The 24,587-nt window shown below is 37.3% G+C and overlaps 2 protein-coding genes across 6 annotated transcripts; one reads left to right on the forward strand and one right to left on the reverse strand.

The window, feature by feature from the left end:
- Nucleotides 1–764: 764 nt before the first annotated feature.
- On the reverse strand, nucleotides 765–11,200 carry LOC139943756 (L-xylulose reductase-like). Of its 4 annotated transcripts, none has more exons than XM_071940537.1 (9): nucleotides 11,148–11,200; nucleotides 10,622–10,725; nucleotides 8,710–8,807; nucleotides 7,891–8,045; nucleotides 3,634–3,676; nucleotides 2,350–2,449; nucleotides 1,892–1,956; nucleotides 1,612–1,729; nucleotides 765–1,020 (listed from the first exon to the last, which is right to left on the reverse strand). In XM_071940537.1, the coding sequence occupies exons 2-9, from the start codon at nucleotides 10,671–10,673 to the stop codon at nucleotides 911–913; spliced, it is 741 nt and encodes a 246-aa protein (XP_071796638.1). In that variant the 5' UTR covers nucleotides 10,674–10,725; nucleotides 11,148–11,200; the 3' UTR covers nucleotides 765–910. The 4 variants fall into 4 exon arrangements, with proteins under 4 accessions (XP_071796638.1, XP_071796637.1, XP_071796636.1 ...); XM_071940536.1 differs by lacking the exon at nucleotides 11,148–11,200 and adding an exon at nucleotides 10,981–11,140; XM_071940535.1 differs by lacking the exon at nucleotides 11,148–11,200 and adding an exon at nucleotides 10,818–11,140.
- A 12-nt stretch (nucleotides 11,201–11,212) lies between these two features.
- Nucleotides 11,213–24,075, forward strand: LOC139943754 (uncharacterized). 2 transcript variants are annotated; one of them, XM_071940531.1, is made up of 4 exons: nucleotides 11,213–11,342; nucleotides 17,108–18,598; nucleotides 19,804–19,984; nucleotides 20,803–24,075. In XM_071940531.1, the coding sequence occupies exons 2-4, from the start codon at nucleotides 17,444–17,446 to the stop codon at nucleotides 20,961–20,963; spliced, it is 1,497 nt and encodes a 498-aa protein (XP_071796632.1). In that variant the 5' UTR covers nucleotides 11,213–11,342; nucleotides 17,108–17,443; the 3' UTR covers nucleotides 20,964–24,075. The 2 variants fall into 2 exon arrangements, with proteins under 2 accessions (XP_071796632.1, XP_071796633.1); XM_071940532.1 differs by having other exon boundaries at nucleotides 11,256–11,330.
- The last annotated feature ends 512 nt before the right edge of the window (nucleotides 24,076–24,587 follow it).

The following is a 24,587-nucleotide window of genomic DNA, read 5'->3' on the forward strand; positions in this document are numbered from 1 at the left end:
AATCAATAAGAATCGACCCATTCCCATGGAAATCACGCAGGTTGGAAAAATGCTGCTCTAAAAAACCGTTCTATAGGCCTCCATAAAGGATTGAATAGCCATGGTATCGGCCTGGTTTGTTGTAAAGTATTAATGGTAACAGTTCGATTGTAAAACAAGATCTTGCATTAAACACAAATAAAAACGACTGTGAATTGAGAATAGCTAGCCTATTGAATCACATTTTATGAAAAATAGGCTGACCTAATATTGAAAGATAAACAACATCAGGACACACATAGGATCAATCCCAGCCTGAAACCAAATACTGCTGAAGTCGGTATTGAGGTTGCATTTAACAAGAACTACTTGTAGGCGAACATACATTTTGGCAAACTTGGGCTCTTAGATTAAAAATAACTTGTACAGGTTTTTTAACTACTTTTTTTGTAAAAACATTTGATACAATCCTTGTCATTTTTACTTAATCATGTGCACTGAAACCCATATGTCAGTGTTGTTATCTTGCATTAAAATTTGTCAGCGCTGCAATGCAGTGAGTACACATATGTATATAAAGGTAAATAATTGAGAATCTGTTTGTCAAAACAAAACCCAATCACAGTACCTGAAAATGGTATTAGAAAAATTATTACTATTCTAGGTATCAATATATATTTTTTTCAAACCTTTGGAAACAGTAGAAATGGATTTGTTTCTCTCATGGTCATAATTTCCAAGTATTTATTCCTTTTCTTAACGTGATTGGGTGCACTTTTAAAAAATAAATGTTGATGTGGTATATATTTGATTTCCTTTTGCATGCAGAGGGTGTCAGTGTGGTTGTAAAGGGAATATATTTTTGTTTATAAACATATACTTCCTTTTGATGTCAGTCACATGGTGTTATAAAGGCTGGGGTTGAGTTTAGCTATAATCCAACTGCAAGAAATCCTCCATCAATTGGTAGAACGGTCCCATTGACCATTGCACTGTGGTCACTCAACATGAACACTATCGCACTGACAACTTCATCAACCTCTGCATTATGAGAACAAATTAAAAATACTGCAATTTGAAATAGTAGTGAGTTTGTACACAATGAAACATAGTGCACAGAAACAAGATACCACAGGTTGCAATGCACAACCTCCATTTATGAAAAAAGGAAATTTACAGGAAAGGTTGAATAACCTGGAATTTGGGATTTACTCAATTTATTCCTTCCATCATTTTGTTGGCCTACCTCACTTGCCACATCGGGCTCAAAATTAATAAACATAAATAAGATAATAAATAAGATAAGTTATTATCTTTTATTCTTCTTTCTCTTCCTGCACCCTTTTTGGGGTTACCTATATTTTGTCAACCGGGTGTATTACTGCCTCATATACACATACTGAAACAGCTTTGCAAAATACAAGTTGTATACTATACTAAGCAGGATTTGAAACTTTGCATGGTGGAAATACGATATGGAAAGGTTTGCGGTAGCACCATGTAATGACTCTCTATAATGAGTTGGGGTGGTTCTGAAAAGAACCAAGGGTTTCAAGTTGCTAGTTTTGGAAAAGCTTTTATTTTAACCTGATACATGGTATGTAGGGATGAATAGAATGAGTTGTACTTCACCTGCAAATCTGCCCAATGGGATACGTGCCTTCATTGGGTCTGCTCTTTTGGGATCGGACCAACCAACTTTACCCATGTCAGTCAGAACTACTGTTGGGTTCACAGAATTCACTCGGATCTGGAAAGAGTACAAAGGAACATTACACCAAGTTTATTTATGTTTACTAGTGTTTATAAACACTAGCAACAATAGTGCTGTAATAAGCTGAAAAAATTGTACAATCAAAATGAAATGCATTTACACTTCTATTTGGTTTAATTTGGCATTTAGAAGACCTACCTTGTGAGGTCCAAGCTCCATCACCATGGTCTTTGTTAGTGAATCTACTGCTGCTTTAGTTGCACCTACAAGAAAGAAAATTAAACTTTGATTTGTTTTAAGGCATCAAATATCAATAATGGCAAAATAACGTATAACAAATTTACAATGGAGGAAAGTATACAAGTATTGAAAATGGGTGATTCTGCGAAAGGGCCTTTGAAGAAGCAAAGGTTGTGATACACAAAGCGGTTATACATGTAAATATGCAATTCAATCTTAACAATCTCCATCAGAAAAATTAAACTGTTTTTGTCCAAATACGATATACACATTTATTTGTTTATTAATCTGTTATATGGATGGAAACTGAACTTTGCATGTAGGTACACTGTATGGCCTGTAAGACCCAATAGCGATAGAGATACTCACTGTACACTGTATTGCCTGTAAGACCCAATAGTGATAGGGATACTCACTGTACACTGTATGGCCTGTAAGACCCAATAGCGATGCTTGGCTTGAGACATTAACTATAGAACCCCCACACCCTCTAGCAATCATTGTGCGGGCTGCAATCTGTACACAGTCAACAAAATACACATTTTATTTTTCTAGTCCGTATTGAAACCACTTGCAGCATCAAATGCACACATGTACCTGGGGTAAACAAAGGCAGTCTAGTGGTAAAATTAAACTCACCAGACTTTTATCATTTGATCTATGTTTAATCCAAACCACAGAGGGCAAGAAAGGGCAATGACAATCAGTTCAAAATACCTTGCATCTCATCTTTCTTCTACGAACAATCCTTTTTCCCAATAACACTGAAATTATGGAACAATCTTCAACAATCCCTCATAGATTCCAAATCTTCAAAATCCATTACATTCACAATTTAAACAACAACAAAACGAATTAGACAACGCTCTCCTGACCTCCTTGTCAAGTTCCCCAGCGGATGTTTCAGGAGGATAACTACCAAGTACCAAGTGTGTTATTAAATCAAGACCAAAAACAAATTGTCTGTTACAATTTTGGTATCATCAACATTAGTTTTCTGATATATTTTTACATAGGAAATGAAATAGTAATTTCTGCCTTCAAATTAACTATAAAAGTTGCAATGCTTTTCTATAGTCTCTTGCTTGATCAAACACAGTGTCTTAGCAGTAGTCTTACATATTAAGTTAAATTAATCCAACATTCCAACATATTTCAAAGAATTTAGTAATGCCTTTTTCCCTTTTCAAGCTCGTTTAAAACCTGTTAATATATTAATAAATTATAAATATTATAGGTTTTCTCGGTCAATTTCGGCAAATGAGCAGCCAATTTGAACACCAAGCTATTCTATTTCGCGCGAAATCGAATGCTTCTGAAAAGGGTCATTCGATTTCGTTTATGATTAGTCAAATGTAATGTTGCGTCATTCGATTTAACAGAATAATCATTCAATTTAACAATTCATCAAAGCAGCATTCAAGTTCGCAGACACTCAATTGAACAGAGTGCCTAAGGAATTTGTCTCGACTCAAAACAAAATTGAATGGCCGAATTGTGAATTTGAAATGCAGTAACAACTGGAGAGGCAAAACAGCTTTAGTTCGAACGCATGAAAATGAAATTGGCTGCTCATTTTCTGAAATTGACCGAGAAAACCTATATTACTGGTGACTACAGCATGGAGGTAGAAATAGATACCTTCATGGTTACAGTGTCATCCTGTAAATATGGTAAAGGCTGAATGATGTTAAATTTACCTGAGATACTTGTATGACTGCTCTAACATTTATGTCCATCATGCTGGGGGAAAACAACATGGATGTTAATACAAATACTAAACAGATCCATTTTTATATACATCTCATCAGGGGCTAGCACTAACCCTTTCCATTTTATGACCATCCCAAGAAAAAGCTTGTCTGTACAACTCATTCTCATTGACAGCTGAAGTCAGTGTATTCAATGTACAACCCATTCTCATTGACAGCTGAAGTCAGTGTATTCAATGTACAACTCATTCTCATTGACAGCTGAAGTCAGTGTATTCAATGTACAACTCATTCTTATTGGCAGCTGAAGTCAGTGTATTCAATGTACAACCCATTCTCATTGACAGCTGAAGTCAGTGTATTCAATGTACAACTCATTCTCATTGACAGCTGAAGTCAGTGTATTTAATGTACAACTCATTCTTATTGGCAGCTGAAGTCAGTGTATTCAATGTACAACCCATTCTCATTGACAGCTAAAGTCAGTGTATTCAGTGTACAACTCATTCTCATTGACAGCTGAAGTCGGTGTATTCAATGTACAACTCATTCTCATTGACAGCTGAAGTCAGTGTTTTTAATGTACAACTCATTCTCATTGACAGCTGAAGTCAGTGTATTCAATGTACAATCCATTCTCATTGACAGCTAAAGTCAGTGTATTCAATGTACAACCCATTCTCATTGACAGCTGAAGTCAGTGTATTTAATGTACAACTCATTCTCATTGACAGCTGAAGTCAGTGTATTTAATGTACAACCCATTCTCATTGACAGCTGAAGTCAGTGTATTTAATGTACAACTCATTCTCATTGACAGCTGAAGTCAGTGTATTTAATGTACAACCCATTCTCATTGACAGCTGAAGTCAGTGTATTTAATGTACAACTCATTCTCATTGACAGCTGAAGTCAGTGTATTTAATGTACAACTCATTCTCATTGACAGCTGAAGTCAGTGTATTTAATGTACAACTCATTCTCATTGACAGCTGAAGTCAGTGTATTTAATGTACAACTCATAATTATTGGCAGCTGAAGTCAGTGTATTCAATGTACAACCCATTCTCATTGACAGCTAAAGTCAGTGTTTTCAATGTACAACTCATTCTCATTGACAGCTGAAGTCAGTGTATTTAATGTACAACTCATTCTCATTGACAGCTGAAGTCAGTGTATTTAATGTACAACCCATTCTCATTGACAGCTGAAGTCAGTGTATTTAATGTACAACTCATTCTCATTGACAGCTGAAGTCAGTGTATTTAATGTACAACTCATTCTTTTTAGCAGCTGAAGTCAGTGTATTTAATGTACAACCCATTCTCATTGACAGCTGAAGTCGGTGTATTTAATGTACAACTCATTCTCATTGACAGCTGAAGTCAGTGTATTTAATGTACAACTCATTCTCATTGACAGCTGAAGTCAGTGTATTCAATGTACAACCCATTCTCGTTGACAGCTGAAGTCAGTGTATTTACTCCATGATTTAATGTACAACTCATTCTTATTGGCAGCTGAAGTCAGTGTATTTAATGTACAACCAATTCTCATTGACAGCTGAAGTCAGTGTATTTAATGTACAACTCATTCTCATTGACAGCTGAAGTCAGTTTATTTAATGTACAACTCATTCTCATTGACAGCTGAAGTCAGTGTATTCAATGTACAACTCATTCTTATTGACAGCTGAAGTCAGTGTATTCAATGTACAATCCATTCTCATTGACAGCTGAAGTCAGTGTATTTAATGTACAACTCATTCTTATTGGCAGCTGAAGTCAGTGTATTCAATGTACAACCCATTCTCATTGACAGCTAAAGTCAGTGTATTCAATGTACAACTCATTCTCATTGGCAGCTGAAGTCAGTGTATTCAATGTACAATCCATTCTCATTGACAGCTGAAGTCAGTGTATTCAATGTACAACCCATTCTCATTGGCAGCTGAAGTCAGTGTATTCAATGTACAATCCATTCTCATTGACAGCTGAAGTCAGTGTATTCAATGTACAACCCATTCTCATTGACAGCTGAAGTCAGTGTATTCAATGTACAACTCATTCTCATTGACAGCTAAAGTCAGTGTATTCAATGTACAACCCATTCTCATTGACAGCTGAAGTCAGTGTATTCAATGTACAACTCATTCTCATTGACAGCTGAAGTCAGTGTATTTAATGTACAACTCATTCTCATTGACAGCTGAAGTCAGTGTATTCAATGTACAACCCATTCTCATTGACAGCTGAAGTCAGTGTATTCAATGTACAACTCATTCTTATTGGCAGCTGAAGTCAGTGTATTTAATGTACAACTCATTCTTATTGGCAGCTGAAGTCAGTGTATTCAATGTACAACCCATTCTCATTGACAGCTGAAGTCAGTGTATTCAAATGTACAACTCATTCTTATTGGCAGCTGAAGTCAGTGTATTCAATGTACAACCCATTCTCATTGACAGCTGAAGTCAGTGTATTCAAAATTCAATTTGAACAGGCCTCTGTGTGTAGATCTTTTGACATCCCTAAAAACACAGGTTAATTTACTGCATCACTTAATGTTAGCAATTCAGATATATCACACTACCAAGCTGCCTGCTAACAAGCTTTGTTAAGACAGTGGACACTATTGGTAATTATTAAAAATAATTATTGGCATAAAACCTTTCTTGGTAACGAGTAATGGGGAGAGGTTGATGGTATAAAACATTGTGAGAAATGGCTCTTTCTGAAATAACGTACTTATTGATAAAAAGTAATTTTCCTCGATTTTGATTTCGAGACCTCAGATTTAGAATTTGAGGTCTCGGAATCAAGCTTCTAAAAGCATACAACTTCGTGTGACAAGGGTGTTTTTTCTTTCATTATTTTCTTGAAACTTCGACAACCGATTGAGCTCAAATTTTCACAAGTTTGTCATTTTATGTATACTAGCGGGATGCCGCGCTTCGCGCGGCACCCCGCTAGGATATAAAAATCCTTACACAATTATTTCGAAATGTGGGTGAGGGCGTTATACGCCTCTCTCAACATTTATGCATGGCGTCATAATTCTAACCCAAAATGAAGCTATTTCGCACGTCCACCACTGTTGTGCCCACCTCGTTTTGGGTTAGACGACGTACCTTATGCATCTTAAACTATAAGGCTCCCCCGTGAGCCTTATAGGGGTCTAATAAGTTGGGCCTCCCTAACGTTACACGTTTTTTAAATCAGCGTTGATAGGTGAAACTGACCGTTAGCCAGCAATAACTAAAGTTTCTTTTGTACTACACCACCAAAACTTTCTCCACACACTCAATATACATTCATAATGCTTGATTTCCTTTTTAAAAAACTTCGTCAAAAATGACATTTTTACGTCCCACGATACATAGCGTTGCTACAGCACTATAAGTAAAGCGAGTTTTTGGAACATGCTGTGTGCCACAAATCTAATTTATCTACTGTTTTTTTTTTTTTTTTTTTCTTTCGGGGGGGGGGGGGGGGGGGGCGGGGGCGGTAAGAGCGTAGGCCTCTTTTTAGTTTATTCTCATCTGAATTGGTCTTGTAAACTTTCTGGTCAATAGGCTGCATGTATAGTGGTTGACACATGGTCGCCTGCGAAACATCAATCTACGGTACTTCATCCATTCCATGCAAATTCGGTCAAATTCGTGAGATTGGTTTCGGGTTTGTCCTGGCACCCAGCCTCTTCGACCCTTTCGACCCTGCGCGACAATGAATGAACCAATCCGGAGAACCATGCTTAGTACAACACGAAAGTAACCTGACCAAAAAGGGCGGATCGAATGGCGGGTGGGCGGGCAAGGGGCAATGAATGAACCAATCCGGAGCACCATCTGCGAAACACTGTCCAATGAGTCACCTGTCAGAAAGATTTCTAGGAAGTCTGGTAACAACATCGACCAGTGGTTGACGCACGGTCGCCGCCCAAACTTCCTCCAATCACATGACTTGTAAGTGCGAGTTTGGATCCGGGTTTTGCAGACTTGCAACCCGACGTCTGAACCACACAAACGTATTGAATTCCACACAAACAACCGTGTTGGATTCCACAAGGATGCCATACCACTGGACCTTCTAATTTTCAATCCAAGATGGCGCAGGTTACGCTTTTAATAGTATAGATGTTGAGATACACCCAGCGAGAAGACTGGTCTTTGACAATTACCAATAGTGTCAAGTGTCTTTAAAGGTCACTGTTTGTAAATAGAGTTTTCTTTAATAGTATACTTACTCGGTAAATGATTTTGCAGTGACCTCAAGGAATGGTGACAATGAAGCAATGGCTGCATTATTGACCAAAAGGTCAATTGGTCCAATAGCCTCCACTAATGACTGGGTCTTCTCCTGATCGCCAAGATCCACGCAAATAGTATTTATTGATGGAACCTAAGAACATGTTAATGTTCAAAGAACAATTTTAATGTTTTTTATATTTTAATGGGCCTTTTATTTTTTTTAAATTAAGTTTTCTACAATAGCATAGTGTTGCTAATTGAGTTTCACCTATTAACAGAACAAGTGTACAGTAAGTAACACAGCGGAAAAAATGTTATGTAGATCTACATAACTTCATCTTCATAAACACTTGCATGACAGTTTTCTGATCAAAGTTTTTGATTCAGGACCTCTACCAGCTAAGGCTCAAGTTTCAAGAAAATCTTCACTTAAGACCACAAGTCTTGTTGCTCAAAATATACACTGGTTCGAAAGACTGCATTTGATTAACTGTAAAGAAGGTTTTAACTTGAGAAATGTAAGTCACTCTTAAATACTGGTTGTCAATAGGCTGCTAGAAATGCAAGTCACTCTTAAATACGTATTGTCAATAGGCTGCTGGTCCTAAATTGCTGAATCCTACACACCTGCCTTGATATTTAAATGGGAATCTTATTGATGTACGACAATGTGATAATGATTATGGGCCACATCAACATTATATTTTTGCATAAACTGTCCATTAAATTGAACCATGAATTCTCTGGTTTCTATTCAAGTCATCAGGTTGGGTTTCCATTAAATTTAACCAATATGAATACATTAGTTTACACACCTCTTGTTTAAGGCTATCCAGGTCAGCTTGGGTTCTGCTGAGTGCAAAGACTTCCGCCCCACATTTGGCAAGCATTTTGGCTGTACCTCTTCCAATACCTACATTCAATAACCATAAATGTATTCAAACAACAACATTCAGTTCCTAACATGCTGGTGCCTGAAACTATAAATAATTTAAAAAATCCATAAAGTAAATAAAAAAATACAACCAATTGTAATAGTTTTGTAATTTCACCCACACATCCCTCAACAAATGTTTTTGTTTTAAATGTGCCTGGTATACTTGCTACTGTTTGTATTTTTATTTATTTCATTTCTCAGGAACAAAAAGTACAATATGCACATAAACAAGGTAAAAAACATTGAAAAATACAACAAAGAACAATTTAACTACACTAGGTTAAAAACATTGAAAATTACAGCAAACACAAAGAGCAATTTAAAAACAGTAAAGAAAAAGAAACAGCTGGAGCCCGAAGGATTGCCTAAAAGAAACACAGTTCCTGTCCAGAGACTCTCCTCTCCACCTGATCCTAAAAGAAGAACAATAAAAATTGTACCGGAATCTTTGGAGGGAGCCAAAATGTACATTTTAAAGTGACCTGGAAGTGGTCTTTGTCAAAATAAAGGGTTTGTCACTAAAATATGTGTTTTGACGAGTGGAATATAAATAAACAATTAACTAAGGTTTTAAAAAATTAGTTTCCGTACACATGTTATTTACAAATTTGAAAATAAGCCCGACCCGAGAGGGCGCTGTTCATGATGTCAATGGAGACGCGATGAATCGCATGCAGTGCCAACACAAGATAGTGACGCTTGGCGCAAGCTAAAAACATGCCCTCAAAGTTGAAACAATACCTGACTTTTTTCATGCTAGGCAAATGCTTCTTTAGGTTCGTTACGTCTTTTGTCTTTCAGGTACCTTCTTGGATTCCCCACTAGCTGGACAAATTGTTGGGATGGCGTCATGTTGTAGAAAAGAACTTTTCTCTTCATGTCAAAATGTGTAACTTGTATTCCGGATTCTCGATGCACTGACCCCATCTTTAAATGTTTTGCAGCAATACACCTGGTCGACATTGCCGAAAAAATGCAAGAAAAAAACTTTTTCGAAACGTACAAACTCTTGACTAGGACTTGAATGTACTTGCACGTACGTGTGTTCGTCACAAAAGGGGTAGGCGGAGACATCGCCCGCCCACACAACTTTTTTTTTTTTTTTTTTTAACATATAAATCGTTAAAAACAATTACTCAAAAATTTATTTTATTTTTCAGAAAACATATACTCTAATGTTTGAAGAAAAAAAATTATATTTCCAGGTGACTTTAAGTCACACTCACTGCTAAAAATAATATTATCAATAATGAAATTAAAAAAATTCTTCCCATATATAGCGCACATTACCATGGTAGAGGGGGGGGGGCTCTTTTGTTATTGACTAACGCTGGCTTAGTGGTCGGGGCACCATCACGAAAAACAGCAAGCTGCCATATCAATGGATGTCATCGTCAGCCAATCACCGTGCAGGAAAACCATGAGGTTTAATAGCTGATTTTTTCGTAACGGGAGTTTTGGACTATCGGTGGAAATCGCTGTATCCTGACTGGAAAAATCGTGAATATTTACGTAAGTATTTGCGTTTGGTCACAAATCGCAAATGTTTACGTGAGTATTGATGTGAATATTTGCGATTTAGGGCAAAATCCATGAATATTGACATCAATATTCACGTAAATATATGTTTAATGTCCCTTCAGGGCCACCATCGTTACTTCTAGAAAATATAATAAGGGCAGCCCCCCCCCCCCCCCCCCCGTGATACCGGGAGCCTTATTTATATAGTTTCTAGAAGTAGTACTGAGTGTCAAGCTTCGTTAGTAATAATTATATGCTGCATACCTCACCTTTACCAGCTCCTGTAACAAGTGCTCTTTTTCCATCGAATCGGAAATCCATGATGATGTGGATGAATTTCGGTTAAAAGTTTAACTTAATGTCACGTGTGTACCTGCAAAAAAACAATAGTTACTGGCCTGACGATTCGATCCCCAAAATAGTATTCTTAAAAAGGGTATGACCATGGCTCAATGTCCGACATACACAAGACAAGTACTGGCAGTCCCGGTGGATTTTATAGAAACCTCGACTGATGCCACAAAACTACCAGAGAATCATTGCGTTGGCATATTATCATAAAAGTCATGGTCCTTGCTCTGAACAGGTCACTGCAGGTTAGCCTCGCTCTCTATCCATTGGTCCATACCGTGAACAAGGTCAGACTCAGACAGTCATCAGGAGGTTTACCCCTTCCTCCATGCCATTGCCAAACCAATCAAACAAAACGCCCCTCTGCGCCCCTCTATGTACCCTTCTCTCTGCCGTCGTAGGGACGGAGGGTTACGTTTAAATATCGCATGGAGGTGCAATTACCTTCTGTGCAGTGTTTCCGATTTCGAAAAAAACCGAGAGAACGTGGATCGTTGTATACCGCCCTCATCAGTTGACAATAATTAATTATGGCCGGTCGAGTTGTCTACAAATTTCTCGCGTAGGATTGCATTTCTTTGAGAAACGGGCATGCAGTGACTGGCCAGCTGTGGCTAAATAATAATTGTTAGTTCATGGGTAAGTATGGAAAAGTTTCCGTAAGTATATCAACAGATTGAGTCAATTCACTTGGTATCACATGGTATGTGTGGTATCACATGAACTGTATGGATTTTAATGCTGGCTTTTTATCCACAATTTGTCCCTTTGACATGACATGATTGATTACTTAACTTATGTCTCATTCGTTTCGGCATTTTGGTAAGCATGGTATGGTAAGCAAGTGCTGCTGGTTGATTGTTTGTTGTTTTGATTGTTTGTAATACTTGCTCTTTATCTATTGTGTGTTTAACTTTGAGTTGATTGTTTGTTGTTTTGATGGATTTGATTGTTTGTAATACTTGCTCTTTATCTATTGTGTGTTTTAAAGCCATTATACACTTTCGGTAAACAGTATTGTCCAAGTCCCACACTTCGTGTATCACAACTTATATATAAAATAACAATCCAGTGGAAATTTAGGCTCAATCGGACATCGGAGTCGGGAGAAAATAACGGGAAAACCCACTCCTGTTTTCGCGCGTTTCGCCGTGTCATGACATGTGTTTATAACAAATCCGTAATTCTCGTTAACGAGAATTTATATTGTGTTACCGTTTTTTCAAAAAGTAAAGCATTTCATGGACTGATATTTCAAGAGAAGTCTTTCACCATTACCTTCTGTAAACCCTGTAAATTATTTGTAAATCTGTGAACTTTTTTTTTTTTTCTGTACCGAAAGGGTCCAGTGGCTTTAACTGTTAAACATTTTTAGCTCTTTATTAAGGATTTTGTTTTACTGTATCCTCCCCTTACCAGTTTTCACGCTATTATGCCTTTTTCTTTGAATTGGAAAAAAATAATGATGCCTTATATCAACCGATGCCCTAATTACCTTCTTTTGTTAATATGAAGTATGCAAACATATATTAAAACTTGATGGACATTGAAATGTTCACACTACACACCGATCTTCGATGACTTCAACTGGCCCCATTTGATTTGAGTTTTTCCTGTTTTCACGGCAAACAAGAAAGCATGGTTTCCCGGTGAAGCCATACATGAAAGAAACATCTACAGTGACTACAAGTGTTCTTTGAGACTCTGTGTATGAATCTATAGCCAGCAGTTGTCTTCGTTTTATTCAAAATATCTTTTAATTAAATTTTAAAACTACCATGGTAATTTGCAAAAAATAACAAAAATAAATAATTTAATAAAAAGTGTGAATAATCATTGGCTTTCAAATCTGATTTTTATTTATTTTTTTCCCCTTTTTTTTCTCTTAAAAATTTAGAATAAAGCGTATAAATAAACAGTGATAATTGAATCAACAAGCTGATCGTTTAAATTTTATTATTAATAATAATTTTGATCGGAGGGTTAAACAAAAAATCTCCAAAAATATTAGAAAATGATATAAGGCACGTATGGCTTCTTTAAGCCTCTGTATTTTTTTCCAGAATGCTCAGCAAAATATTCAGTCACATGATTTGATCATCATGAATTGTGAATTGAAACAGTGTTTGATGAAAATTTTTCGGTGGGCAAATATTTTTATATGGCCTCAACATTATGACATATTTTTGTACCTTGTAGAAATGCCTAAAATACCTAACTTTTTGCATTTACAAGTGCAAATAACCAGTGGAGCCTTACGTGTTTCTAAGTTTTGGTCAGGGGAGAGGAGACTCTATTCTTGGCAAATAAAACCACACAATTTTTATGTAGGGACTGTTGACATCACGCACAGAGAGGTAAAAGATTTGCCACGATTTTAGGGACACCTCGAAAACAGGACCTCCTACGATACATGTTCTTCTCTTGTTTAGTTTAGTTCAATTCAACCATAATCATATCGGTTGTCATACTGTTCATTCCTGTGTAATGTTTTTATGAAATAAACCAATAAATATGTATCACAATCACATGGTCGATGGGAACGGACACACACAGTCTGATGACGGATAACTTTCCGTATGGCACCACCACTTTTTCATTCGAAAGAAATAATGTATCTAATTTACCTCAATGAGATAGGCCCCCCTATCCCTTTTTGTAAAAATAAGTGAAAAAGTGGTGGTGCCATACAAAAAGTTATCCAACAGTTTTACTTTTGCATATGAAAATGCAGGTTTTTTTAATGATTTATTTCTAGAGTCAGAGGAGTAGCTTATTTTCCGCAACTAAACACCAATTTTTCCGCCCTAAATTAGCTCAAATTCCACCGATTGCGGTTTACTGACCTTAGTTAGAAAAAGGGTTGCCTACTTTACTTACCGCTAGTTGTGATAACATAATCCTCCTCTCGACGGAAGGAGGGTTACGCTATTACAACTTAGGAACTATGATGAGGTTCGTTCCGCTATCGTCTTCTCGGAGACGATAGCGGAACGAACCTCATAGTTCTACTAGGGGTACATACTGCTAGACCCAGTAACTGGGGCGCTCTGGCTACCTCCTTTTTTTGAAATTTTGTCATTATCGCGGTCGTACTAGTAGATATACAGTGGTAGGGGGATAGTACGATCGATAATGACAAAATTTTGAAAAAAGAAGTAGCCTACAGCTTCCCAGAGTGGGTCTAACTCATCGCATAGTTGTTAATGTTTAGAAGGCAAGTACCGCTACACTGTACAGCATCCAGAGATTCGAGAAAAAAAAAGAGAAACTAGACATTAAGTGTTTGTGAACAAACACGAAGCTGTTCTGTGTTGTTTTGCTTGGATAATGTGCTTCATTGCCCAAGGAATATCTGAAAAAAGGTTACACAAAAGTTGTGTAGCTCTTGTTATAAGGTCTTACTTCCCGGTTGACCCGTAAGTAAAGGTCAACATGGGCCCACAGCTACCAAAGATTAATCTGCAATGCCAAGGAGTCTATAAAATCGGTTGTGTAGATCTTGATATATAGTCCCACTTCCAGTTGACCCAGAAGTAGATGTCAACTTGGGGTCACAGTTTTACGAAGCTAATATTTATTGCCTATCAGTCTATAACTAATTATACAACCACCATTCTCCGCTTACTGTGCAGGCGCTGAAATATCTGTGCAATTAGTTCAAAGCAAAGATTACACATGATAAGTTTCCCTGCGCACAAGCAAAAATATCCCTGCTAAGCTGTGAAATATGCTTTATTAAGTGATAATATCCGCGCTTCTTATGTGTCAGTTCTTTGCTCACGCAGTGAAGCAGAGTCAAATTGGACCAGTTTCACAAGATTTCCCCTCATGTACTAATAATCTTTTTTGACTTTACATGTTTGAAGTGTAGGCCTTACCAAACCTACTTACAGGGCAAAATTACATGGTTCTCATGACCACCAAAGTCTGCGCTTACAATCACCATTTTCCGCTTACTGTGATGTGCAAGCTTGGAAAATAATGTGCGAGCTTGGAAGCACACAAACAAAAGAAATCCCTGCTATAAGCAGTCTAATTTGCTTGACGTAAGCGCAGACTTCAATGCTTCTGCATAGCACTGAATCTTTTTCATTAAGCAAGTTCCCATCATGACTCGACTAGTCGCACCTCAAACCTAACTACGACACTTGTCGAGATAAAATACAGATTCTCAAGATTTGTGCCGCTATGTGCCGCAAAGGCAATATTAATTATGTTGCCAATGGGTGACTAGTGAATTTTACTACTCGACTAGTCGCACCTCAAACCTGACTACAACACTTGTCGAGATAAAATACGGATTCTCAAGATTTGTACCGCTATGTGCCGCAAGGGCAATATTAATTATGTTGCGAATGGGTGTGACTAGTGATCGACTAGTCGCACTTCAACTACGACACTTGTCGAGATAAAGTACGGATTCTCAAGATTTGTGCCGCTATGCCGCAAGGGCAATATAAATTATGTTGCGAATAGTAGTAAGCAACACAACTGGTTCACCAAACAGGTAGTCGGGACAAATTTTTAATTATGTTGCGAATGGGTGTGACTAGTGAAATTTACTACTCGACTAGTCATAATTCAAACCTAACTGTGACACTTGTCGAGATAAAGTACAGATTCTCAAGATTTGTGCCGCTTTGCCGCAAGGGCAATATTAATTATGTTGCAAATAGTAATAAGCAACACAACTGGTTCACCAAACAGGTAGTCGGGACAAATTTTGTAGTCGATGTGTGGACACGATTATAACGGAGTAGAGAAAAACAGTAGTCGCGACTCAAATAATAATTTCTAGTTGCGGCTTTAACACTAAAGCACACTAGTCGCCCCTGCCTACTTTTGTCACAAGTAAAGCACGGTTTTTCCTGCGAATGCAAATCAAATTTTTTAGTCACTGTTTTCGCAGTGAAAGTTTCGCAGGAGTTGAGCACAATTAGTCAACTGTAGCAAATTTTTTGATGCCAATTGTGAAGTGAAGAACACATTCCCTGCTAAGCTGTAAAATACGCTCAGCGTAAGCACAGTTCCCTGATTACGTAAGCGCTGCGATTCTTTCCTTTAAAAGCCATTGGCCCAGGAACAAACTACACAATAGCTTTTTAAACGGGCGGTCTATTTTCGACGTCCACGCTTGTCACCTGAAATGAACCCGGTCCACGACGCACAATGCTCAGGCTTGTCAAATTTTGGGAACAAGTTTAGACTTGTGCTAGTCGGTGACCGTAAGAAATCTATGTATATTGAACAAAAAAACGCAATAACACCGGTCGAAAATGGGATAAGGACTTGGTCAAGTTAACAATTTTACTATTTTGACTATTCAAATCAAGTTTTACGCCGTACCCATGATCTTTGAAAAAACTTCCCCGGAAATACAGGTTTTTTAAAATAATTACACTGTTTCTATAAGTTCTGATGCTTTTAAAATGACCATCAATAAAATATATCTTAATCTAAAGCAATTTTGGGAAGTGTACAACATGTAATTTAATTTTAATCGAAAAAATTATGTTTTGGAAAGCTGGGTTTGTTTACACTTCAAGAGCCATTGTGTTTGTGCACAGACACAAAACGCGCATTACATGACGTCATGGTGACGTCGTCCATAATTTTATGTCGGAAATCACATTAACAGGACCTGACTAGCTGAAAAAAGTTTCAGGATTGGCGGTCTACTTTTTGAGATATGGTGTTAACTTGGTTTGCTAATTAAATATTCACAAGCTTAATTAAGGCTTATTAATTAACAATTCTTACATTTTTTACGATAAGAATTAAGCTTATGTTCTAAGCTTCAATTTGGTATAATAAACTCACTCTTTCGTATTATGGTTTAGGAGATTAGGCTGCCGCAAAAACGTGTACAAACACTATGGGATTTAGGGAGAAACAAATAATAATAATAATAATAATAATAATAATAATAATAATAATAATAATAATAATAATAAAAATAATAAAAATCTCGACGAAAACATTAGCTGTTCCGACTGGATCGGAACAGCTAAAAATAACGTAACAGTTAAAAACAATTGTCCAAATTTTTCCCTGTTTTGAGATGTACGCCTTGTTGCTGCTGGCTTGGCATATTGGTTGTTTTGCTCTCTTGCACTACTGTCACTATAAAAATAGCAGTTGGGCACAAAACCCTTCCTCCAACACTAAACATAGAGATTGCTTGGTCAAAAGCATCTGACTTGTGACCTTTTTTTCAGCTCAAATTTTTGTGCTCAACTTTTATACGCCTATTTTGGTTAACACTTTCTTGAATCACTGGACACAGACTGGTGACACGCTATTTCAGTCACCAAATGTACTAAAGTAAAATTATTTGAATTTATCAGCAGCCATAACAGCATCTTTTATCCCTTCATATAACTGATCTTTTCTTCTTGCAGGTCAATACATCTTTAAGAAAAGTTTCTAGGAATGGTTGGAAGAATGAAGGACCCAGACTCAATAATCCAAATTGGTGCATCAATACCAGTCAGACCGTTTCTGTCTAGAACCCTGACCTTCTTCTTTGAAATGGCTTTTCGCTGTCGTTTCAAGCTTCCTTCTATCGTTGCTTTTGTCCTGTTCGCCTTTGACATTCAGCTTCAGTTACAAATCAATGTCAACCACTGATGTCTTCTTTGAAGAACACTTGTGTGGATTAAACAAAATACAGCTAACAACAAAAGAGTGGAGTTACATACTTTTTACTTGATTTAGTTTCAACATTGAAAGTAAGAATGACGCGTAGTGTTAAGGATTTGCGTGAGTTGATTTGTGTCTCTCGCTTAACAATGAGAGATAGTGATGATGAAGGTTCTGATGATGACCTTTCAAGACCCATCAGTTCTCTTAGCATCTTTGGGGAGCCCTCTACAACCAAAGGTTCATCCAATGTAATGGAGGCTTTAAATGGGCTTTCCATAGCATCCAGGCCCTCATATGTGTCAAAGTCAGTCAGACCCAAGTCACAACAGAGTAATGGAGCACAGCGGAAGAAACCAACGTCAAGCAGCAGCTTGAACAGCAATAACAGTAGTAGTCAATTTCAAAGTTTCAAGACACCGCTCCCTCCACTTGCGTCCAGCAGACCATCCTCTGGAAGTAGTGTTGATAGTGACTGCCCTGGTAGTGGTCAGGTCAAAAGTTCTGACAGTGGTAACTTTGATGAAATGTTTCAGTATATTGACAGTGACGTTGTTGTTGAGTGGTTAGGACGTGCCAATTCAATGGTCTCTGCTCTAGGTTCTTGGTATAATACAGGTAACAACTTTGTCACCTTTGCAAACTTCTGGCTTACAGAGTTTCCAGAAGCCCAGAGATTGGATCTTATTCATATGGAAGTTGGCATTCTACAAGATGAACTAAGTATTGTGTTTGACAAAGGGTTAAAACAACAGAAAGTGAGTCTAACGGATTTAGACAGATTGATTAGGGCTATCCTACGTGAATACCCAGGTAGAATCTGCAGTGCCAGGGGGACTCATGTATTTCTCAACATTTTGGAAACATTGTCCTCTGAACGTACGGAACAGTACAAGAGGTTATTAACAGATGTCAAAATATCAACTCGCAATCGAGACTATGCACAGTGGATGCTTGCTATTCGAGCCTTCCTTTTGCTCAGTGTGTGGAGTAATATTGTAAATTTCTACCGTCGCTTTAAGAGTGATGATCCTGAGAGTGAACCAGGTGCTGAGGACCAATCATCCATAGATGGGGTGCAACTTCTTACATATCAAGCTGTGCAACATGGTTTTGTTAGTGTACTACATTACTTGTCAAGTCAAAATGAGAAGTTGGACCTTGCCGTTGTTGACAAACAAGACCGCTCCCTTGTGTTTGAAGCTGTCATGCATAACCAGCCAAGAGTGTTACACTATTTGTTGAAAAAGGTAAGAGGTGATTCAATTACATTTCCCCCAGGTTGGAAAACATTACCATTTTATATTATGAGCTTGAAAACCTGTATGTAGATTCAGGAAGATGTAGATTCTGTGTCCGAATTTATACTAACTACGACTAGACTTGCACGGCCTTGTGCAATGAAGTATAGAGTACGCCCTTAGCAACACCCGTAGTTGTAGCTGTTGCCGCCAAATCTTGTACTGCCTTAATGCCTCCCTAGTAAATGCCTTGTTGTGGCTGGCCATCATTGATGTCAAACAACTGAAATGTGTGTACGCACTGTGCTAGACGGTCAGCCAATGATAGCCGTTCACATGGCCGTTTCATCAGCGATGGCAGCCAAGCTAATGCAAAGGGTTTATTGGGCACTTAACTTTTATGACTGGTTTGCCTTAGACTGTGAATGTGCTTTTTAGCGCTTTCTGAACCTCAGTGGGTATGATGGGCTCAATAAGGCCGTGTCCGAATCAGCTACGACCGTTGCCAGGGGTGTTTGCTTAGGGCGTCCTATACTTCAATGCATGATGGCGCGGCGATCCGGCCGTAGCCGTAGCCGCCAATACGGATCCGGCCTTAGAACTGCTCATTATACTCTATAGATGCAACCCAAGAGTGCAGGGGAAAGGTATAGATCTCTGCATATAACGTCAGAAGCTCAAACAGCGCCCTTATTGAGGGGTATAGATCCCTGCATATAACGTCACAGAACGTCACAAGCTCAAACAGCGCCCTAATTGAGGTCATTGCCTTAGAGTCAAGTCAACATGGCACAAAATATGTATTATTTTACCTCTCCACCAATGTCAGCCTGTGTAGGGGTCTATTAGTATCAAACAAACTCTATACAGGGAGAGGAAAGTGGTTCTGAAAAGTAGCACAAGGGTCAGGAACCTCTTTCTGCATTGAAACAAATATTTGTATCAGTGTACAGTGGAACAAGGAGTAATCTCCGAAATAGCATATAACATAAAAAGTAAGTTTTAGAATAACAAAAGGTTGTATCTTGTATATTTAAACCCAGATGTACACACAAAGTCAATGTAAGCTGAGATATGACACTGTTGCACAGAGAGTGTTCATTGGAGATACGACTTTGTTGTACAATGGAGCTACTATCTTTTTTGTACTGGTCAGCGAAGCTAGATATTCTGTATTTTACTGACTCCTTTGAACTGTTTTGATTTTGTACAAGGCTTGTCCAGGTCTGGATGTGAACCGTTCAAGTAGTTCTGGTAATACACCACTCCATTCAGCTGCCAATTGGGGTTTTACCGAAGTGGTCCAGATTCTTCTGGATAAGGGACAAGCTCAGGTCAACTGTGCAAACCCTAATTGTGACAATGCTACACCATTGCATCTGGCTGTCATGCAAGGTAGGATTGTGGGTATTCTAAACTGCAAGGAACTAGAAGATTGGAATATTAAGTTAACATTCACATTCACATTCACATGATAGAAATATGGCAGTTTCAGCATTAGTAATTATTAGTAAGGTGTAAAGAATAAGCATAAATCTTTGATTTTGGAACAATAAACATCACAGAATAATGGTATGTGTTGACCTGGTTTCATGGAAATGGTGAAAATATTATTGTATTAAATGTACATGTAAAGAAATTGCTGAGAGAATGTGGACTATTGAAGGGACACGTTGCCTTGGATCAGGCGAGTTGGTCCATGAAAAGCGTTCAAAACCGTTCGTTATATGGATAGAATGATGTGTTGAAAGTAGAATATAATGATCCACACAAATATGCCTTGAAATTGCATGGTTTTCCTTGTATGTCGTGAACTATAACACGGCATGCTATTTTGTGGAGTAAAGTTTTTGACTCCATTCCATAGTAAAAAAATGGAGTCTCCATAAAATGTTCACAAAGTAAAACCACACAATTTTGATGTTTGTGTGATCATTATATTCTACTTTTAAAACATCTTCCTAACCGTATTGAAACAGTTTCCAATGCTTTTTATGGACCAACTCGACCGATCCATGCAAGGCAACGTTTCCCTTTAAAATGGTTGTAAAGGGCACTTTATAAACCATTGTTAAAAAGTTTTTTTGTTTTTCCCTTTTTTACCTTTAGTTGTTTCTTTAATTACCAAACTTAGGCGAACATTTCAGAGACGTTTTTAGCTGAATATCTAATATTTGAAGACCTTTTGTTTGTTTGTCTGATTTATCCTTCAGGACACACTTCAGTTTGTAGGCTTCTTCTAGATGCAGGAGCAGATGCCAAGGCAACAATGAATGGCATTACTCCAACTCAATTGGCTCAAGATATGGGACATACAGATATACTCTTACTGCTATCCAGGAAACAAATTGAAGATGAGGACATGGAATCTTGAACTGCTTCAACAAGTTAGATACATTTACAGTCATTTGACCATGGAGAAAGGAAATAGAAATTGGACAAGAGGATATCTTGCATTAAATTGTATAAAATTAGCTTTTGAACTGTGTCATTATCATCCAGGTATTGCTCTATGAAGAGGAAATGATTCCAATCAGGATAATATTATATCCCAATCTGGGTATTGTGGTTGTTATTTTTACATAATGAGTTACTGATTGGGGACTATTGTTATTGGATTGAGGGTTCGAATCAGGATAATATTATATCCCAATCCGGGTATTGTGGTTGATATTACAAGTTATCACACAAGCGCTAGTGGAATACGGAAAAATATAGCACTTCCTAGTCCCATATCCAGGCCTTCGGCCTCGTTGGATATGTGTTGCAGCTGCGCTTTAATTTTTTGTATTCCACGAGCGCGCGTGTTATAACAAACTTATCTTCCAGTCTCACGTGCAACGCGCAAAGTTTAAAATTTCAGAACGTTATTTCGCGACGAAAAGCTTGCACTTGCACAAAGTTTAGGTAATATGTGCACTGTCCATATACATAGCGTGACGCATTGACACTCACAATACGCACTGTGCAATAAAAACACTGGAAGTAGTATATAGGTTTTTATACCACCCTCCAGTTCAAGCATCTGATCTGATTAGCGCGTACTGGAACACATAACATAAAGAGTTACTGATTGGGGAATTTTGTTATTGGATTGAGGGTTCCAATCAGGATGAGGTTATATCACGTGGTGACAATACACTTTCAGCCTTTCAACACTCACAATGTGACTTTTTGTAACAAATATTACCTTTTTGTAGTTTGACAAAGCTTTCTTGCATTCACCTAAATGTTAATTGTTTAATTCAAAGATTAGTCTACTTGTATTCATGTTGATATTAACTTTCGATCAATGAGGCTTTTTCAAAATGGGAGCCAGTTTTTACTTGTGCAATTTTAGATTTATTTCTCAATGAAATCCTGCCATAGATTCATTGTTTTTTTGACACTATGTGTACAACACATGAACATGTGAAAGGGTCATACAAACTTGTTATTTTCTTCTTCCTGTTGTACTTTTCTTAAAGGTAAGGTACGCGTTTGGTAATTACTCAAAACAAATATTAACTTAAAAGCTGACTTGGTATTAACGAGCATTGGAGAACTGTTGATGGTATAAAACATTGTGTAAAACGACTCTCTCTGAAGTAACGTATTTTTTGAGAAAGAGGTAAGTTCTCACTAAAATAATAAAAGACTTCTACCTAGAAGACTTTTATTCTTATCTGAAACCACACAAATTCGTCTAACAAGGGTGTTTTTACTTTCATCATTTTCTTGCAACTTCAATGACCAACTGAGCCCAAATTTTCACAGGCTTGTTATTTTATGGTTACTTTGGAATACACCAAGTGAGAAGACTGGTCTTTGACAATTACCAAACATGTACCTTCCCTTAAATTGAGGTTCAATTATTGCACATAGGAATCGGGCAACTTGTTCCCTATTTTTCACTTTTGTTGACCTTGGTTTGCAGTGAATTCAGCCCTGATGGACTTGGTTGACTATATCTAAAACAGAAAATGTCATCCTATGGATCCTGTTTTTGCGCCGTCTGATGAGTTATACAACAAATTACATACTTTTTTGATTAACAAATTATTAGAATGTTCAACCAAAGATTTTAATTTCACATGACTTGTAAAGATTGGCAAAGCAGGAGCTGTGTGCAAGGAATTGTGCAATGTCTGGAAACGAAACATTATCTCTTTTCTGCAGAAAATGTACCTTTGTAACTCTTGTGTCATACCCATACATTAATATGATGCTAAGACATGCACTCTAACCCTAAGTAACCACTTATGTCTGGTTTATCTCAGCATAGTAAAGCCACACATGGCATTATGACAACAACAAAAACTTGGCAAGGACAAATTTTCATTTTTTACTTTTAATCATGTAGATCATGTGTTAACAAGTTAGATATATGAGCCAAACCTTTTAGGCTGAAAGGAACAATATCAAAGCTGTTTAGTATAGCGTTATCTTGTGCACACAGCCAGCCTATTTGGTCTAGTCTCTCAGTTACAAATTGCCCTATAACAAATTTAAACTTAAAATGTACCTCTCCAACAAATCTTTGAAATTTACTTATGGGACAAAATATTGATCCATCTAATTATTTCCCTTAGTATTCCACTTGATGAACTCCATAAATAATGTTGAGTTCAAACACAATGAAAGGAAACACACCCTTACTTTAATATCTAGGTAAGCATAATGACTGTCTGCAAGTGCAGTACTCATTATTAATTTGGCTAATTCTAAGATCAAATGTCAGAATTCATAATGAAACTGTTGCAGATGTGCAGAAACTTCAAGTTTAACTTGAATGTGTATTTCACCTAGAATTCAAACATTTGAATGATTTTTACATTGTGTAGATTGTAATGAAGTTGTAATTGAATTCAAGCTTCCTGTCTAATTTAGTTTTGACAGATGTATTAACATATTTGCGATTGTTAATTATTGTTTTGCAAAGAAAATATTTAGTCCATAATTGAAAGTTTGTGTATAGAAGATTGCTGATGTTCATTAAAGGGTCTATGTACTTTTTGGGGGAAAAAAACACAATGTCCACAGATTTACATTAAACTTACAGTTTGAAGATAATGATAGTGGAAAGCTTCCCTGAAAATATTACTTGCTGAGGTGCTGTAGTTTTTGAGAAATGAATAAAACAATGTCATGAAAATAATTTTCGTCTCGCTGATCATGAGACGAAGATTATTTTAGCATGTACAAACGTATTTTCATGACATTGTTTTACTCATTTCTCAAAAACTACAGCACCTCAGAATCTAAAATTTTCAGGGAAGCTTTCTACTATCATTATCTTCAAACGGTGTAAGTTTAATGTAAATCTGTGGACATAATGTTTTGTGTTACAAAAACTACCCAAATCCTTTAACATAAAGACAACATGAACAATTTACATGTTATAAACTACTCTCTAAAGAAATGTTGTGTTTTGATCTGCAAAAATAAACAAGAAAAACTGACAACATGTAATTTTAGTACAAATTTTTCATACAATAAAATGTTATCAATATAAACCACAAGGGAAACTAACTGGGTAAATTTGTAAATGATTTTTGGGGTTGAACAAAGAATTGACTAGAGTGGGATTTGAACCAACGACCTCCGGATTAACGTGCTGGCGCTCTACCAACTGAGCTATCTAGCCCTATATTAGCGGTGTCCCTATTTTGTCAATATCTTTGTTCGGGGGTGCCAGTCAGAAGCCATACAACCGTTAACTGCAGTGTAGCCAGGGATCACACCCAAATTACGTTCGTAATTTGGGTGTGATCCCTGGCTACACGGCAGTTAAAGGAACACGTTGCCTTGGATCGGACGAGATGGTCTATAAAAAGCGTTTGTAACCTTTTTTTATAAAATGCATATGGTTGGAAAGATGTTTTAAAAGTAGAATACAATGATCCACACAAGTTTGCCTTGAAATTGCGTGGTTTTCCTTTTACTGTGCGAACTAATACGGTCGGCCATTTATGGGAGTCAAAAATTTGACTCCCATAAATGGCCGACCGTGTTAGTC

The sequence above is a fragment of the Asterias amurensis genome, chromosome 11 (assembly GCF_032118995.1).
Source record: "Asterias amurensis chromosome 11, ASM3211899v1".
Lineage (NCBI taxonomy): Eukaryota > Metazoa > Echinodermata > Asteroidea > Forcipulatida > Asteriidae > Asterias > Asterias amurensis.